At 56.5% G+C, this 18,189-nt stretch overlaps 4 protein-coding genes across 4 annotated transcripts; 2 read left to right on the forward strand and 2 right to left on the reverse strand.

Moving 5' to 3' along the window:
* Positions 1–1,316: 1,316 nt before the first annotated feature.
* EsH8_V_000009 (uncharacterized protein) lies at positions 1,317–3,217 on the forward strand (the record flags this gene model as incomplete). The annotated part of the gene is made up of 2 exons (XM_083272525.1): positions 1,317–1,373; positions 1,565–3,217. 2 exons carry the CDS (start codon positions 1,317–1,319, stop codon positions 3,215–3,217), a joined length of 1,710 nt encoding a protein of 569 aa, XP_083125240.1.
* A 2,095-nt stretch (positions 3,218–5,312) lies between these two features.
* Positions 5,313–7,805, forward strand: EsH8_V_000010 (uncharacterized protein; the record flags this gene model as incomplete). The annotated part of the gene is made up of 1 exon (XM_083272526.1): positions 5,313–7,805. The coding sequence occupies one exon, from the start codon at positions 5,313–5,315 to the stop codon at positions 7,803–7,805; it is 2,493 nt and encodes an 830-aa protein (XP_083125241.1).
* A 702-nt stretch (positions 7,806–8,507) lies between these two features.
* EsH8_V_000011 (WD40-repeat-containing domain protein) lies at positions 8,508–11,744 on the reverse strand (the record flags this gene model as incomplete). The annotated part of the gene is made up of 3 exons (XM_083272527.1): positions 8,508–8,615; positions 8,677–11,319; positions 11,388–11,744. 3 exons carry the CDS (start codon positions 11,742–11,744, stop codon positions 8,508–8,510), a joined length of 3,108 nt encoding a protein of 1,035 aa, XP_083125242.1.
* Positions 11,745–15,818: 4,074 nt separating this feature from the next.
* EsH8_V_000012 (uncharacterized protein) lies at positions 15,819–18,006 on the reverse strand (the record flags this gene model as incomplete). The annotated part of the gene is made up of 2 exons (XM_083272528.1): positions 15,819–16,807; positions 16,875–18,006. 2 exons carry the CDS (start codon positions 18,004–18,006, stop codon positions 15,819–15,821), a joined length of 2,121 nt encoding a protein of 706 aa, XP_083125243.1.
* Between the last annotated feature and the right edge of the window lie 183 nt (positions 18,007–18,189).

The following is an 18,189-nucleotide window of genomic DNA, read 5'->3' on the forward strand; positions in this document are numbered from 1 at the left end:
TACAAAACCCCGTCTTCCGTTTGGTCAGTGTTGTCCCCATTCGTCTTGTCCATGAGGTGGCCAGCTGCAGCAAGGCCCGAAGTGTTAAGGGGCGCTCCGAGAGTTTTCCACCGGAACCAATCGCCGGGATGTCGCCCTATCTTGGACGGTCTGGGCTGGTCCTGTCACTCCCAGGGGAGGGTGTGTTTTCGATTTCCCGGGATTGAGGGTGAGCAGAGAAGCAAACTTGCCAGTCACTGTGACTTGCTGCCATTCGATTGCGAATGCGACTGTGGACGGAGGCGAGAGACACGAATGTCAGAGTTTCCCTCCGATTCCTGGGCTTTGCTTCCCATTGACTCGTTGCGCTGGCTTGGGCCTCTGAGGCATTTCCCACTAGCCCCTCTCCCCGAAAAGATTGGAAGCCAGTGATAGAGATGCAATTCATAGTCCGGTGTTGTTGTCAGTGGTATTTCACCTTGAAATGCCCCTCGTCACTTGTACCACCCTCCTCCACGTTCCTCCTTTTTCTTTTCCTTTTCCCTCTTTCCTCCCCGCTATTTTCCACTCGTCTCAACCAACACATCGTGACGGGAGATACCCGCTTGTATCACTGTACGGAAGTGACCCACGATACGCTCACCTACAATTACACACTCACATCGGAATTATCACTTGCATCCTTCGCTGTCCCAAGCGAGTAACGAACCACAACTTGCAGACTTCCCAGCCTCTAAACCCCCACTCGTGCTGCATGCTGCCGTCGTCCGTCGTCCACTTTATCGACGGCTAAAAACTCCCTCGAAGGGCCACAGCATTCCCCCGGAGCCTTGATCCGTCTTGTTACCTTACTTTGTGGGGGCGATTTGCAGACCCGTCTCCGTCTCCTCCACCCTTGTCGCCCAAGTCGGTACTCGCTTCCGTTTGAACTTTGACGGTGGAGTTGTCTTAGGGGCCTCCTTTCCCTCACCGCATCGTCAACCGCGAGGGACCCTGCCGCGAGAGTGCCCGGGAGTGCTCCAAGTGCCCGCCTCGAGTGGCTCCCCGAACAGCGAACAAGACCATTTTGGCGGTGGACTGAACTGGGCTCCCTCTGAACCAGCCTCCCCTTTCCCCCTTAGGACCGACCTGGTAAACCCTGGGGCCCCTGTCGTCACTTAAAAGACGGGAAGCTTCAAAAACCGACTAGTTCCGCTCGCACCAACACCATCACAGCAGGTCACCGCCTCTGTGTGTGTCTGTCTACACACTTCTTGGTCTCACCTACACACTCACACACACACAAACCTGCATCACTTGCTCGGTGAAAGGCCGGGCAGGTGACTGAATCGTCCATCATGGCTCTCACGCAGACGGTCACCATCATCAACAACTCGGGCAAGATAATAAGTACCGTGAGTCTTTCTCTGGCGCACACCCCGTTGCATTCTCCCCCACTGCCCCTCCTCAGACTCCATCTTCACCCAGCCCTCAAACTCGACCGACAGAACTGCCTGCAACATTCGATATGCAAACAATGCATATGCATTACGACCGTTAAGCGGAAGAGGCCCAATAGCTGACATGTCATCTTTTGTTTCCTCAGGGCAAACATTTGGCCGGACTCTTCAAGGAAGCCAAAGCCTCCTACCAAGATAAAAAGGCCGCCATCAAGGCCGACCGTGAGGTTCTGAAGCGCGCACAAACCTTTGACACCTCGCGCGATCTCCCTCCCGAGGCTTTTGACCGCCGCTACTCCCACGATGACGGTCGTTCCGTCGCCAGCTCCCGGAGGAGTCACCGCTCAGGACGCTCCCAGTCGAGCCACCGCTACCACGACCGCGACGTCGAGTACTACCCTCGTTCGAGACCTGCCCTGACCGAGAACAACCTCAAGACCCATTCCGAAGTCTCAAGCGTCACCCCATCGAGGGCGCCTCCCACCGCATACCGCGCTCCTTATGCTGAAACAGCGCCCCGCGACATGGCCCTGAGCCGCCCAGTCTTGCAGCACTACACCACCGCGCCGACTTGCAGCGAAAGCCTCGCCGACTCCGCGACCATCCGCGACTCCGCCATCCCCCGAACCATGTCTTCGCCCATATTGACCAGGGGTCGCAAGGAGAAGGAGATTGACATGGACCTTGCATATGGCAATATCCCCCCGGATCTACAGGATCGCACCGACTTGGACCCTATCTACAAGGAAAAGGAGGCCAAATCTTTGATCGCCAGGGTTGAAGGGCTCCTCGACGAAGCCAAATGCGTCCACCACTCGGCTACCTCTACCATTGCCCATTTGCAGGGAAACCCGGAAGCCGCTGCTGCTGTGGCCTTGACACTTGCCGAGCTCTCTACGCTGCTGAAGCAGATGTCGCCCGCTTTCCTATCCGTCATCAAAGGGGGTTCACCGGCCGTTTTTGCCCTCCTCGCCTCGCCGCAGTTCCTAATCGCGGCAGGCGCAACTGTCGGCCTCACTGTGGTCATGTTTGGCGGCTGGAAGATCGTGAAGCAGATCAAGGATGCCCAAGCCCAGAGGCAGGCAGCCATCGCCAACGCTGTGGCGTTCGAGGCGCAGCCCGTACCGCAGCTCGCACCGCAGCTCGCACCGCAGCCCATCGAGTATGGCTACGACCAGTACGATCCGTACGCGCAGCCTCGGGAGGGAAGCGTCGGCTATGACGAGGCCTATGTCCTCGACCCTCGCCTCGACGAGGAGCTCAGCTCCATTGAAAGCTGGCGTCGCGGAATCGCATCGCATGGCGAGGATGACATCGCCGACACGGAGCTCATCAGTCCCGAGGCGGCTCGCTCCATAAGAGGTGACCCGGATACCCGTACGGAGCGGAGTTTCCGTACGCAACGCAGCTCCAAGACACACCGCAGTTCTAGGACGGAAAGGACGGAGAGGACGGAACGGTCGGACAGATCAGACAGGTCGGAAAGGTCGCACCACTCACATAGGTCGCACCGCAGCGCTCGTGAGTCGGAGATTCCCGAACGCAAGAGCAGCATCGCAAGGTCCGAGAGGGACGACGAGAGTATCGCCAGCAGCCACCGCAGCCACCGCAGCTCCAAGTCGAAGCGAAGCGAGCGCGCGTCGACACTGGCCATCGAGGACGGCAGCCGTCAGAAGGAGGACGAAGCCATCGAGACGGTGCTGCGGCCCAAGAAGAACAACATGCTCAAGACTCTTTTCAAGAAGAAGGAAAAGGAGCACAGGGACAGAGATGAGAGAGTCTCTGCTCTCGTTTTTTAGAGCGTGGCCATGAAAAAGATGATCTGGATGAAGATGACGAAGACGACGAAGAAAGGAAACGATGCATTCGGCTCGGGCGGTTTCCCGGCCAGGACGGAGTTGGGATTATAATGGGCGTCATTGGCGGGAGGGAAGGTATGAACCGGGACACGCCCTCACTTTGCATTATTGATGGGGGGCAAACATATTTACAAAGGGAACAACACACTCACAAACTGTTCCTTTGAGCGATCGAATCTCAACTTCATATCGGTAGACATTATCGCAGCATACATAAGATTTACTGTTTCTATTGCATCTTCATCGTAAGGCGTCGAGCGAGTGACTCGAAGACTTCGTTGATTGGAAACTTGGTGGCGCGATTCGCCGCTGACTTGGGGGGGCAGTGAATTTTATTATTAAAAAAACCCCCCAATCAAAGAAAGAAAGAAAAAAGCTGGGGAGGGAGTCGTGGTGGTCGACCGACCTACAGAGGCGTAGGGCTGAGCCAGAGATGGAGGCGGGTGGGAGTTAATATCAGATCATTAGCACTAAGCCCGGTGTCTCAGCTGAGCGGCGCGGCGGACTCCCACCGATGGGCCAAGTTGCGACAAATGAAAAGGGGAGAAAAGCCTGCGGGCATCAGATTACGAAGGGGGGCACGAGACGCACGCATGCATGCCAACAACTTAACTGTCATTGCTCTCTCGGCCAGCCCTCGAGTTCGTGCGAGCACCACCGCCATCTTCTCTGCCCTGCAGCCACAAGCGCATTGGCTTTTTGACATCGCACAAGTTTGTCCGCTTGCGCCTGTTCTCTCAGTGGGAAAGTAGTTCAACGCCCAGCCCCGACTGAAGACGGAACTTTCTTTTCCCACACATCGCCACACCGCACGTCCCCAGAAACTAAGAGCCGCGTCGTCGGTACTGACTAAACGCAAAGGCGCAACCTTACTTCGTCCGCTGTTCTATTAACGACAAGACCCAGTCTCCCAGCCCCAGGAAATGTGGACATCTCGTCGTCGCTAGCTCATCCCCATCGGGGGCCATTCTTCATGGGGTCGTCGGTGCAAATGGGCGAAATGGTCACACAGCCCCCCAGCTCCAAACTCCCTTCCCACCCCAAATCTCATTTCCGTCATCTCACCTCATCATCAACCCTGCATTGCATTTGAACAGCCATTTACATGCCGTCTCATCTCAAGCCATCCGCCTCGGCCCCACGCGGCGAGGCCAGCCCGTTGAATCCTCCCGACTGAAATGGAATGAAACCCTGGGATGAATTACGGGGTCACCTCAGAGCAAACACTAGGCTACTGAAATTTTGCGACTGCGGTGAGAGGCAGCAGCATTATGTCCCTGCAGAGTGGACGGCCTCGCCCGTCAGATGCGAAAAAGGCTCCCCCGACCCTCTCGAAGGCATATCCCGGGCGCCACATGCACCCATCACCAATCACGCAAGTCCGTGACCCCCAACGTTGGCCGGCGACGCCAGTCCTGCGCCATCACCTCCAGCTGAGCCAACGGGCTGCAGTGGCCAGCCCCGAAGATACGATCAGGTAAAGTAAGCTGGGGCAGCTCGACGCAGTTGGCAGTGTCATATCACATTCCTTTGTGGACTGTCTGCCGAAGAGGGAGGGCGGAGGGCCGCACCCACCTTCGGCAAGTCATGGTAGCTAGTTATGTATCCCGCAGCCTTACGAGAAGCTACACGCGGGCTTTCTTATTATTTTTTTCTTTCTTCTCTTCCTGTTTTCCCACCTGCTCCCGCTCCCGTGTCCGATCATTTCTCCTTCAAGTTGAGGCTCTTCAAGACGCTCCTGTCACGTCACCTCGACGCCGTTCGCTTACCGCAAGCCATCTTCAAGCTCCCTTGGATCAGTGTCTCGTTGAGATCCCGTCATCCCGGCTTCTAGACTTTTGAGTCTTGCCTCCCGTCTGCCGGCCTTGTAGTTCTCGCCGACTCGCAGCATCGCCTGTCAGATGTAGTGGCGACGTCGGCGCAATCCTACGGCATTCTCCAACCCCATAATTGACACCGCTCCCCGGTTGCCTTTTCCCACAATCCACCAAAATTGCCCTTCTTAGATCATATTCCATTCGAGAAATCTTCCAGCATGGACGGTCAAGGCCTTGGCCTCCAGCAGGATGCTCCTGGGATTCAGATGACATCGTCGACGGAATGGCAACCAGCTCGACAACTCCCCCGGAAACCCATCAGTGGCCCCCAGCCGCCGACAACACCAGCACCCGTTGGTAGCCCATACATGCCCCAAGGGCGAAGTCCCCCGACACCATCCATAAAGGCTGCGAATCCGTCTTTTTCAGAGCGAGCCGGTGCAGCGGCCTACTTCCCGGCCAGTGGCGATAGCCCTCCATCGCATCCACGACCACGGCCGTCGCCGTTGCAGGTAAACTCATACGAGTACTCTAACTACTCCCCCTCACATTCCGGCCTCAGCACGCCGTATACAGGAGGACTCTCAACGGGAGGACTTCCGTCCAGGAAGCAGCAAATGTATGCTCGCGTCGAGTCACACTCCTCGGCAGCCGGGCTCCTCTCGCCGCCATGGCCAGGCGCGCCGCCGCCAAATCAAGGGAACGCATACAACTATACCCCTCCGGGCCATATCCGCCTCTACAACAAGTACTGGCACCCGTCATGGAACATGTACTTTTTCCTTTTCGCCGGCATCGCCTTCGCTCTCGGCCACCACTTCTTCTACGCCGGCCTCGACGGCACCGAGGCCAGCAGCCAGATCCGCATGCTCCGCTACGGCGCCGCCCTCTCCTTCCTCAGCAAGGCCAGTCTCGCGGCCGCCGTGATCCTTGCCTTCCGGCAACGCGTGTGGATGACAGTCCGCAGGAAGATGCTCACGCTGGCGGCGGTGGACTCCCTCTTCGCCGCCGCCGAGGACATGACGGCCGTCTTCAATTTCGAAATCTTCCGCCAGGCCAGGATCGCCATGATCTTGGCACTCTATGTCTGGTGCACGCCTCTCGTCGTGGTGCTCACCTCGGACACACTCACGGCGCAGCCGATGACGAAGCGCGAGAACACCACTTGCCCGTCTATCCGCACGCTCAACTTCGCCCAAGAGGAGACCATGGACTTTCGTATCGGCAAGAAGATCAACAACCTCTTCGAGCTTTCAGTATCCCTGTGGAACACGACCAGTCTTAACCAGAGCTCTGAGTATTTCTTCGACTACTGGACCGGCACGAGCTGGCAGTTTGAGGAGATTTCCACTTCTGCCATCCTGGGCAAGAAGCCACTTACAAGGACCAACGCCGGCGCCGAGATCTGCGGGGTGGGCTGGAATTGCACCTTCAATGTCAAGTTCACGGGCCCAGGGTACAAGTGTGAGGAGCTGGCTAGCGGCATCGGGTCGACACCCAAGACACTCAACGGTGCCAGCGTGCCCTTCAACATGAGCATGCTCGCCCCCGTCGGCAACCACACGTACATCGCGCACACATCACTGGGGGAGTACCAGAACCCGCAGATGAACGAGACAGGACCCGCCGGTGTCCCCATCATGTCGCCGCCTTTCCCCAGGAACCTCGGCGCCCTCCGCACGGAACCAGTCCTGTGGTTCGGTTACGCCTACGTCGACGACCCTTCCGCCCCGCAACCGAGCGACCCTGCCCTGCCCGCATGGCAAACCCCCTACACCCCCAAGGTGTTCGGGTGCGAGCACTACGAGACCGAGTACGAGATCAACTTCAACTACACAGGCCTCGTGCAGAGGACCACCATCGTCAAGCGGAACTTCCTCGACCGCCTCGTCGACACCCGCTACCTCCGCGGAGTCGACGCCAACGATGGGACGGCCGACAACACGACGGCCACGCCGGAGACGAACTACATCCTCCCGACGGACGTGAAACGCTACCGTCGCCTCATGGCCTACCACTCCATCGGCGCCCGCTTCCGCGAATTCATCAACGGCACAATCTTCCAGCCCAACAGCGTCGCCAACACAAAGGCCCTGCAGACGCGCATCATCGACCAGCACAACTACCTCGCCGTCAAGGACTTCATGCCCGCGGTCCAGAGCCTGTACGAGGACATACTCATCTCCATGTTCGCCCAGCCCCGCCTCCTGGCCGTCGTCTGGGCCGGCAACACTAGCGAGGTCACCGGCACCAACGTCGACGGCAAGTACCCGTACGAGTGCACGCGCGAGCGCACCGACATCCGCTACAGGTACCACGCCCGCGACCTCTGGGCCGTCTACTCCGTCGCCATCCTCCTGGCCATCGTCGGCGTCGCGTTTGGCGTCGCCGCCGTTCGCGAGGAGGGCCTCGTCCGCAACACGCGCTTCAGCAGCATCGTCGCCGCCACCCGCGGCCCCGGCCTCGAGAAGCTGCCGTGGGCCACGACCCCCAGCAGCGACCACGACCCCGTCGCGGGGGCCAAGGTGGGCTACGGGCTCGTGCCGAAGGACGTGAACTCGGGCGGCGCCGAGACCTACGGGTTCGGGTTGGAGGGAGATGTCAAGCAGCCGCAACGAGACGAGTCCGGGCGGACGCCGTCGCGGCTGGGGAGCCCCTTTCAGAGGGGCACGTTTAACAGGAGGTGGTCGAAACTAAGCCCTCAGTCCTGATTTTAATGTAATGTCTTTAGGTTCAGATATCCCAGCATTATTATTGGTAGCGTGATTTAATGTTTAAAATGGAGTCCGTTTTCATCCATCAGCTTACTTGTTTCCTCTGCGCCTCTTCTCGCATCGCTCCCTTTTGACCCCACAAGCCTATATTTCACAGATACCCTTACTGCGGTATTAAACAACCGCTTCAAAGTCAAGGTGGCTCAACAAAGGTGTGTGGTGTCATGGCTTGCATGCATGCAGCACGCTTCACATCACGCTTCGCATCGCGCAAAGTCACATTGTTTGAAAGGAAATTTGTTTGTGCGACTGCTTGCCTGTCTCTACATGCCGCACACCATTGAGACGCAAACTTTCCCTGCCGTATCAGAATAATACCAGGCCGACGTAATGTACTTTGAACCTTTGTTTCGTCCGGTTGCCTTGCCTGCTTTTTACATTAAGCCATACAAAGAGGTGGTATATGCGCTCTGCGCGGCAAAAATCATGAAACTCCCACCCTTTTTCGTGTCCCACCGGAGGCCATTGAAAACGCCGTACACATGAAGATGGTAGCCCATCTAAATCCCTCCCCACCAATGTCATAATGCCCTCATGTAGTTTGTCCCTGAATGATGCCGTGTTCTCCTCGTTGTAACATGCTGGTTCGTGAAAACTCCTGTTGTCTCATATTGGTATTTCTCTTCGACGTGTGCCACGTTATAAATCTTCTGCCAAAAGTGCGCGAACTTCTGGCTCGTTGAGAAGCTTGCGCTGACCAAGCTCTTCGGGGGGCTTGCCATCACGGACAGCGCCAAAGTCGAGAATCTAACACGTATCATATTAGCAGGGGGGGACATTTGGCGTTTTGGGTGCAAAAAAAACTCACCTCGACATAAGTCAAGCTATCCCTCTGGACGGCAGCCACGCAGCGCCGCTCGTCAAACTTGACCTGCCAAACCCCGCTCAGGTCGGTCAAGAGGTCCTGAACGCACTCTCCGGTGCGAATGTCCCACATCTTGACCGTTTTCTCACTTCCTGAAATGACCTTTCGGCCGTCATGTTGGAAACATGTGATGGCGCCCGTGTGGGCAGTCAACACATTCTTGCACTTGCCGTTCTCCGGATCCCAGATGCGTAACGTGCTGTCGGCGGCTGCTGACACCAATCTCTCGTCGCGCAAGTCCAGCAAGCCTACAAGCAAGCTATGTCCTTCAAGGGTATGCAGACAGGCGCCAGTGTTGAGGTCCCAAATCTTGACCAGCGAGTCCATGGAACCGGAGATACAGCGGTTGCGCTCGTGATCGAGGACAACGCTGTAGACCTTCTGGGAGTGGCCATGTAGAACGTGGAGAGATTCGCCCGTGCTGATACGCCAGACCCTAACGGTACTATCGTAGCTTCCGCTGACAAGGGTGTCGCCATGTGCGGAAATGGCGCGGACCGAATGTGTGTGGCCGGAGAGGGTGCGGATGAAGTAAGGACAGTCGGCATCGTTTGCCGGAGGGCCGGTCTGAATGTATCGGCGAGAGCCGACTTCCGGTAGGCGCCAGACGCGAAGTTGACTGTCGCGAGATCCCGTAATGATGAGGGGCTTCGGCGGCATCATGATGGGCTTCCCGTCGTGTCCCTTTCCGGTCTCGGTGGGCATAAGAATCTGCAGGCACCGCACCGTGCTGGTATGGCCGTAGAAAACTTGGGTACAGAGACCCTTCTCTATGTCCCAAACCCGGACAGATCGGTCGGTGGATCCAGAAACCAGCATGTTGCCTTCGTACTGCAGCGCCCAAACACCGCCCTCATGACCCTCGAGCTTCTTTCGTAATTTGCCGGTCTTGGTGTCGTAGACGTGGATCAGAGTGTCATCACTTCCGGTGATGATCTTGTCTTCATCGAACTGCAGGCAGGTGATGACATGGCGTGGATGAGCAGCGAATGCGACATGCCCAGGCTTGACCTTGCCGCTCGTCCAACTTTGGCGAATCATGTAGTGACGGCGGTAAAGGGATTTGAACAAGTGCAACTTCTGGAGGCCTGGAATGCTCGTCTCGGGGTTGGGTACAGCAGCCGCAGCGGCATTAGCAGCCGAGAGTGGGCCCTCGGATTTGTGCTGCTTAACTTCCAGCTGCATGGCTTCGTTGCGCGCAGCGTCCTGTCCGCTGGCTCTGCGCTTCGATCGATCAGCGCCTGCGAGGTTGAGAGCTCTTTTGCGTTTAGAGCTACGTAGCTTGATTGTGGAATCTGCCTTGACGATAGCCTTTGTGAGTTCGTTATCGGCCGAGTTCAGTCGAGTCAGGGGCCTCAGGTCAACCTCTGCACCCATGACGCCAACCGGGTCCTGCCAACCCCAACCCTGAGCAATCGCCTTGTCGAGTTCACCCGGGGGCAGGGTGAAACCATCACGGTCGAACAATTCCTTCCACCCAGTTTCGTTGGTGTCGACAATGTTACGCCAGTGTTTGGAAACTTGCGCAGTTCGGCACAAGTCGCGGTGGTCGAGGAAGGAGAGAACGTGGAAGCTCAGCTCGAGAGGGAGCTGTTTCAAAAAGTCGCATTTCAAGGCGGGGGTAACGACATCGGCGACGAGTCGAAGGGTTTTTCGCGGGCATCGACGAAGGAAGTTGTACATGATGAAGCTCTTCATCTCGTTGGGCATGGCGTCGAACCTCTCCATCATGGTGCGTGCATCAAGCATAGCCGTGTGGGCGTCAAGATTATCGAGTTGGGCAGTGTTGTCGTCAGCAACCATGGACATGTCCGAGGCGTAGCCCCCCTCCTCTGTGGTCTGTGATTCATTCAACCAGGAATGATCCCGGAAGCTGACATTTCGTCTGGCCACTACACTGCTATGGGGTGAGTTCACGTCTGCTTCTTCGTCTTCCGAGTCTCTTGAATGGAGCTGGGCGGCCGCGAGCGTCGGCGAAAGTCTCGGACTAGGGAGGCTCGCATCCTGCGCAGCCACAGCATCGATGGAGGGCCGATGGCCAACGGCTCGAATAGACTGGTGCAACGACTCGTCGGTGTCGCCAAAGGGCTCGGGATCGGCGTCAGTGATGGGGGGTGTCGCAACGTTGCTGCTGAAAACAGTGAGTGCGTCGCTCCCTATAGGGCTGTCTGCTTCGTGCAGGTTTGTTTGCAGGCTTGTTTGGCTGGGACCCGACTCGGGAGTGTGGCTCGAGCGGTTGATGTGAAGGGATCGGGGTCGGGTGACACGCTCCGAGCCAGCACCAACAACTTCGGAAGTGTCTGGAGTCGCCAAGCAACCGACTTGTTTGCCTCTGGAAAGTTGGCGTCGGAGCCTTTGTGAGGCGTCCTCGGTCAAGGAAGGGCCAGCGGGCCTGGAGTGTCTGGATGGCCTCGAGGGGAGTACGGGGGACGCGTTGTGAGCCGGCGACGTTTCACGAGCATTCGATCGACGAGATCTTCTTTGGGAGATATCTGAGGGTGACTTCGCTCGAGGGGCCTCTTGGCTCGACTCGTCTTCTCTGAGGAGACCAGCGGGTTGTCTGTCGGCAGCAAGCGGTGCCATGCGCTACAGGAAAAAAAACCAGCACTGTCAGCAGATGTGATAGCAAGGACACAGGAGGCAAAGATGCATACCCTTTTTGTCACGAAAGGATTTTCTGTCATGGCATCGGAGGAGGAGCCCGTGACACTGAAAGAGAAGTTGGCGAGTTCGGGGGGGAGAGGCTTGGAGGCGAGAGGGTACTCCTTGGAGTCGAGCTCGTGAAGGGGGCGAACCTCGCGCAGGTAGACTGGTGGGAAAGTGCGTTTGGTGGTTGTCGTGGTGGTAGTGGTGGTGGTCTCTATGCACTCGGAAACGGCCAACTGCAGACTCGTCGAGTCGGTGCCATGGATGGAGTTGTTGCTCTCGTCGACGGAGAAGGAGACGGTCTGGCTCGAGCGAGGCCGCCTCACCTCGGTGGTGTTGATCTGAGGACCGGGCGAGGGCGTCATGATGCCTCTCTCGTGCGGTGTTGAGGCGGTAGGGTAGGGTGTGAGGAGAGCGGGGAGGATGGTCGCGTTCGAGAGGGGAGAGTCGAAGGGGAAAGGGTCAGGTTCGGGGGTGTTGGGTGTAGGTTCAGGGTGACGGCGGGCCAGGTTTGTGATTGAGGGTTGGGGATTTCAAAGGTGGCGGGCGGGATTACGGTTCCAGTCCAGGTACGGGTAGAGAGAGTGCGGTACTGTGGAGGTGGAGAATTTTGGTGGCAGCACGAGGACGAGGATGCTAAGCGGCAAGGCAAGGCAAGGTACGTAGCGATTGAAGGTGCAACTCGTGAGTGCCGTGCAGGTACTTTACCGCGTAGGTGCCCCCTCTCCAAGGTACCTACCTACCTTGCTGGGTGCTGAGTGGGTGGGCGGCGGGCAGAAGTAGCAGCAGCAGCACACGGCACACCGCAACGGACCGGAAGCGCAAGGTATAGATGGGCAGGGTAGTTGGTAATAGGGAGAGAGAGAGAAAAAAAGCGAGGTAATGCAAGGCAAGGCAGGCGTCGGTCAACACCGCGGTGAGACGACTGTCGGCGGGCGGCACATGGACACCCGAGGGCGGACAATGCAGCAAGGTAAGGCACGGCGCGGTAGAGGATGACCGACGGGCAAGGCGCCTGGAATGGACTTGAGCCAAAAATGCCGAGGACGGAGGAATGTCGAGGTCAAGGGCTGAAGAATGGAAAGTTTTGGGGTTCGGGTGGTGAAGGCGTACAAATTTTTTTGGAAAAATGAAGAAAAGCGCAGGTCCAGGTTCGAGAGCGGTTTGGCTTCGGGGTCTGGCTTGGTTTCCTCACTCCCCTTTCCTGTATGGATCGGGCTTGATCCGGTCTCGTTTGGTGTGTTGGGGTTCAGGTCGGGTCGGTGTGGTGGTCTCGAAGCCCCTCCTTTGTCCTTTGTGTTGCTCGTTGCGGAGAGCGCAGAGTGTGTGGCAGCAGTGCGGTGTAGAGCTCAAGTGGACTGGCTAGATCCCAGGGGCCCGCCTTGGACGCTGGCACTAATCGCTGGGCTGGAGCGGGCAAGCAACAAGATGGGATCGAAAAACAAATAAAATAAATCTTCCTGCTGTGATGTCCTGGGCAAGTTAATGACTGACCCAAGTACCTCGGCATGCAAAATTGGGTGCAGAGATACATTCTCCTTCCCTGCTTAGTTTACCTCCACTCTCTCAGGACGACGGGACCCATTACTGGACCACTTGAGTGATGTGTTGGTTTGGTTCTGGCGCGGTTACACAGTCGGGTCAAACTGCCACCGTTCATTGTCTATCACCACTAGGTTAGTTGCTCTTGACGATAAATTACGAGTCCGTTCTCAGTTGGATGGGATCTTCTTCACCATCCTACAACGACATGTACGTGGTATCAACGAACCCGGATCACGAATTCTAGATAGCAAATGTTGGCTGTGCACCACGTCCTGTTTTACCATGTATGCCTGCCTGCCCGGCCAGTGCCTTCCTCGCCTGCCTGCCTGCCTCCCGTCTTGCTTGCTCTCGTCTCTCTCTCCACTGTCGTGCCTGCCCCCGTCGCGGAAAGTGGGGACTGAAAGGCGGAGCAACCCAAGTCCGGTGTCTGAGTGTCTGTGCTTTTCCTCCCAGGTTGGTTCAAACCTGGGCCACGTCCCGTCCTCTGCCTGCCCTGCCTTGCACACTGCTACTGCTGCCTCTTTTTTTTTCACGCCGTCCTTCTTTCCATCCTTCCATCCTTCCTTCCTTGCCTGCTTGTTCTTTCCGCTGCGGTGGCCACCAATACAGATACCATGTACGGGGCTCCAATCATTGGCGGATGCCCCCCGACGGCACCAGGCGGGGCCGTTGTCCTTGATAGAAATGCAAGTAACTGAGCCAGTGTTTCAAGCGTGCAAGGTACTTATTCCCAGAACAGCCACGTCCACTGCCCACGTCTTTTGGCCAGCCATATCTGCTCGCGTGGGCTCGTTCCATGTTCATGTTGGAACGCGGCATGCCCTCTCGCCGCTCACCTCTGTCTCTGCCTCTGTCTCTGCTACGCCGTGGCTTGTCTGGTCCGTCCCCCCCTCCCTACCTCACCTTTCCTTTGTCTTTCTCCTTGTTTTTCACGGCTTCGGCAAGCCTGGAATTCATTCTCCAGGCGAATCGGTCCACCAACTCCATCACAGAGCCCCAGTCGTCACCATGAATTGTACCCCTTGTCATGGCCGTGGCCGGCCCATTGCAAGACCATGTCCAAACCAACCCCTCGGTCCGCTTCCTATCCCTCCCCCCCCCCCCCCCTTTACCCTGTCCCCGGTGACATTCAAATTCTCGCGTTGACAGTTTTCGCTGGAACGCTGAGACGTCGCCTTGGAATAAAGCACAAACAAAAAAAGAATAGCGAAAAGCCACCTTACCTTCTGGGTCCGCCTACAATCTCACATCAGCGGCGGCTCGCGTCCATCTCAAAAAAATTTAAAAGATTTATCCCCCACGAACGCGTTTACCCCGTGTCTCGTCTCGTCGCTCCTTCACCGCGGTTTCGAGGAATGCATTCCTCTCCGCCCCCCCTGTCCTGCCCTGCAACCCGTCATTGTACACGCACAGTGGCATCATCGACACAGCACCTCTCCTCAGGGTCCCATCGAGGGACGGTCCCCTTCGCCCAAGACATGCGTTGCGAGAGGGCTTGGGGAGGAGAGACAGGCGCCACCAACGACAAACCCCCAGTCAAGACCAGACAAGGCTCCCATCACAGCCCTGAACCCGCACAGATGCGCGCGTCGCGCCTGCTCATTGTAACGGCATCGCACTACGGGGCGTCTACTGCGAATGTCGAGTTGCGCCGGCGTGCATCAACCCACTCGCCCATCCACTTGCCTCACTGTCCTCATCCCTCCGCATTCGTCCCTCTGATCTGCTCTGCTTCTGCAACGAAAAAGGCTAAAAATATGTTCTCCATAGTTGCAGGCTTCGCTGCACGAGGAAGCAAACGCGCAGGTTTGCGTCTTGTGCTTGTCAATGAAGGAGTTCCGACAGCAGTTCCGTTTCGTGACATTGAACTATTGCGCTCTGTATCCATACCCACAACCCACAAACTACAGGGAGTGACATGCAATGCGGCTCGTGTCAGTCACCCGGCTCCGATACGCGCAGCAGCAACACACTTCCATCACACGTCAAGATGCGACACGAACTACCAACAGAGAACTAAGGTGCCTCTAGAAGCATCGGTCTAGGTCCCTCAGCTGACAAGCCACTCTTGCCAGACGCCTCTGGATTCGTAAGCATTGCAGTCTTTCGTTTCCTCGTCTCCCCTTCAGCCACCCTCCTTCCCTCCCTCTCTTCGCCTCGCTTTGCCTTAATTTGACTTACCTGCCCCTCGCCTCGCCCCAGCCCATGTCCAGGCTCCCTCTTGCATGCCTCTCTGCTCACGCTGCTCCCCCTGTTTGCCGCCGTCCACCCCGATCCGGACTAGCGCCCTCGTCCACTGGATTTCTGCCCCCGGTACTTCATACCCCCGGAGCACGCCGAGAACCAAAGAACCAACGCACCAAGGAAAGGGAAACTGCAACCACTTTGCACCGCTGGAGCGTCGGGCACTCGGCGACAGACCAGCGACGGGCCCCGCATCCGTGGGTCATCGCCCATCTCTCGTTCCCCGGACTCCGGGCTGCCTCTTCAAGAACCACCCGGCTTGAAAACTGCGCGTGGACTTGGATCAGCGTTTTCTTGTTCACTACGGATGGGCATGCAAGCAACCCCAAACAGGGCATGGCCACTCATGCAGTTTGCTTCTTCGGGGGCCACCTCAGTGCAGCTCCCTCAAGCGAGACATCTCATCAAGTCATGAATAAACTGTCATCATTCGTAAAACAACGAGAAATCTATCGTGCAGTTTGAATCCGCCACAGGGTCATGGTATGTCGCTCGCTCGCATGCTAAAAGAAAGGAGAAGAAGCAAAGGCGAGGAAAATATCGACCCAATCGATTCCATCTGTCCAATTTTGTCCCCGGGAAGCCTGAAAATGCGTGAAAAATGCCGGCAGATGATCGGAGCTGCCGTCAACCTCCTCTTCCTCTATTGGTTATGAGATGTAGACTGGTAGACGGCTACCCAACAGCTCACTTTTTGAAACCTGGACATCCTTCTTGTGGAAATCGTGCAGCATGAGCCAGCAAATCATCCGGAACACAAGGGTGCACCAGATGTCCTCGTGGCTGACATCGTCTTCGCCCAAGTCATACAAGATAATTGACTCGTTGTCGTCCACCGTCTCTACCGTCCGGGTGCTGAAGTTCGTCTGTCTTTTTTTGATGCCGCCAAAGCCCACCATTGGAGCCGTGGGCGAGACCGATTCTCGCCTGTCGGTTGACTCTTGAGACTCTGCAATAACCTTTTTCCGGACCACACTGAAGTAAACTTCCATGAGCTTCTCTTGTTTGAGCTCAGGAGGTGCAGCATCAATATCCTCGAAGCGATGCTGGTTTCTTGCTTTGGTGTCGAGGGCAATGTTGTTGCCCGAGGGCTTCAGTGTCGACTTTTCCACCTTTTCGTTGAAACCGGCTAGCACTTCCTGAATGTGGCTTCGGAGCACATCCTGCACCGTTTGACGCCGCTCGCTCTCTATAGCCGATTCGGTGTGACCATCCGACGGCTGTCCTGGCTTGTCGGAAACCTTCCGGTCCAAGCCAGACCGTGTCGTGTAGTTCCGGGCAACTGGCGGCCGAGGGTCTTTTAGCCTCGCCGTCAAGATTTCGTCCGTGTCGTCAAGAGCCGAATGCAAAGCATCCATAAGCGGCAAACTCAGCCAGTTGCCGCGGTGGGAGGCGGTAGGGAGAGCTTTGATATGCCCTTGAATGCTCCTAATATTCCTCCTGATTGCTTTTCCAACGATGCTGGGATTCAATTGGTCCGCCTTGAGTTTGTTCATCTGCTTGGCGTATGCATCAAGTAGTCTAGGCAAGGAGAAGTTTTTCGTGTCCCATCTATAATGAGTTGGGTTGGGAAGCAAGCGAAACGCGCTCTTCTCAATGTGAAGTGTACGCGACAGCATTCCCACGATCTCAAATGCAACTGTACAAGCACCGTCAGATTAAACCGTACTCTGTTTTTCCCCTTCTCTCTCATACAGAAAACTTACCAGGAAACAAATGGTCAACCCGCGCCTTGGAACTAGCCGAAAAGTAGTTCACAGTGTTGGTATTGCAGCCGATCAACACCAGAGTTTCTCCAATCTCATGGTTGCTGGCGAAATTCAGCGTTGACAGATCTCGGGGCTCATCGTTGGGGAATTTTAGCCGTCGATTGTCCGAATTGGCGCGGTAAATGGTCGGTACAAAGCCAAAGCAAAACTCCTTGGTCTCGTCGACAGGAATGACGCGGTTACTCTCGAAGCGACTGCGTCCGTAGACCTGGAAAGTGAACATTATGCCGAGATCGCTGACTTTCTCTCCCGTTACTGTATAACCGTTGCCTTCTCCGCGGTACCTGTCGTTTGTCCTGTTGAATTCGACCCAGTATACACCCAGCATGGCCAACATTTCAACGACGTGACACCACGTCGTTGTGGCATAGGGCTTTTTAACGTTCGCCGGCATTGTATCCCAGCTCCTGAGCTTCTTCTGTATGGCCACGGTCAAGGTATAGTTGCCACTGACACCTTTGAGGACTCTTTCGATGTCCTCTACAGTCTCGACCTGAGATGATGGTTTGGGCGGCTGCATTTTGATTTTCAGCTCGTACTGTTTCCTCTGCCATTCTCTTGATTCGTTCTCCATTTTCTGCAGTGCGGAAAGAAGCGTAACCCATGAGGCCCGTTCATTGTCCGCCGTGTGGACTGACTGCTTCACAAGCTCCTTGTCGGAGACATCCTTCGGGGTTTGGTCCTGGAGGTCTGAACGACTGTCCAACAAGCTCTGTTCCGATCCATCAATGAAGATGATTGGCGCGTTCTTCACCGGGCCTTTGGTGTTCGCCGGGGGGCACAGGAAGATGACGGGGGCTTCGAACTGGACCTCGAAACGGAACTCGGTGAACTTGAGGAGTCGCCTCTTGGATTCGGACCATTTGCCTATGACTTTGCTGCCACAACTGCTGTAGCCAGCGGCAGAGGCGTAGTATTGCTGGGCAACTTGGAGTAGGGACGCAAGCAGAGCGACGACGGATATGACGAGGGCCGCAACGGCAACAAACAGTTCCTTGTCATCGTCGTTGATATTGCTGTTGATCAATTCGAGGGTCTTGTTGAACTGTGCTTCGTCCATACCGTCCATAGCCGCCGGTTGCGGTCAGGGGTTTTGGAGGTATTGTTTTGTCGTGGTTTGCTGTGGCTCGTAGTCGGTGTCTGGAAATGCGTCGACGGTTTGGTTCGTTCAATTGACAGTAGGATCGCGTGGTTCGGAGACGAGGGCCAGCACGGGGAGGGGGACGGATATGGCCAAGGTCGATGAAGCCAT

This window comes from Colletotrichum jinshuiense, chromosome 5 (assembly GCF_051148585.1).
Source record: "Colletotrichum jinshuiense chromosome 5, complete sequence".
NCBI classification, from domain to species: Eukaryota; Fungi; Ascomycota; class Sordariomycetes; order Glomerellales; family Glomerellaceae; genus Colletotrichum; species Colletotrichum jinshuiense.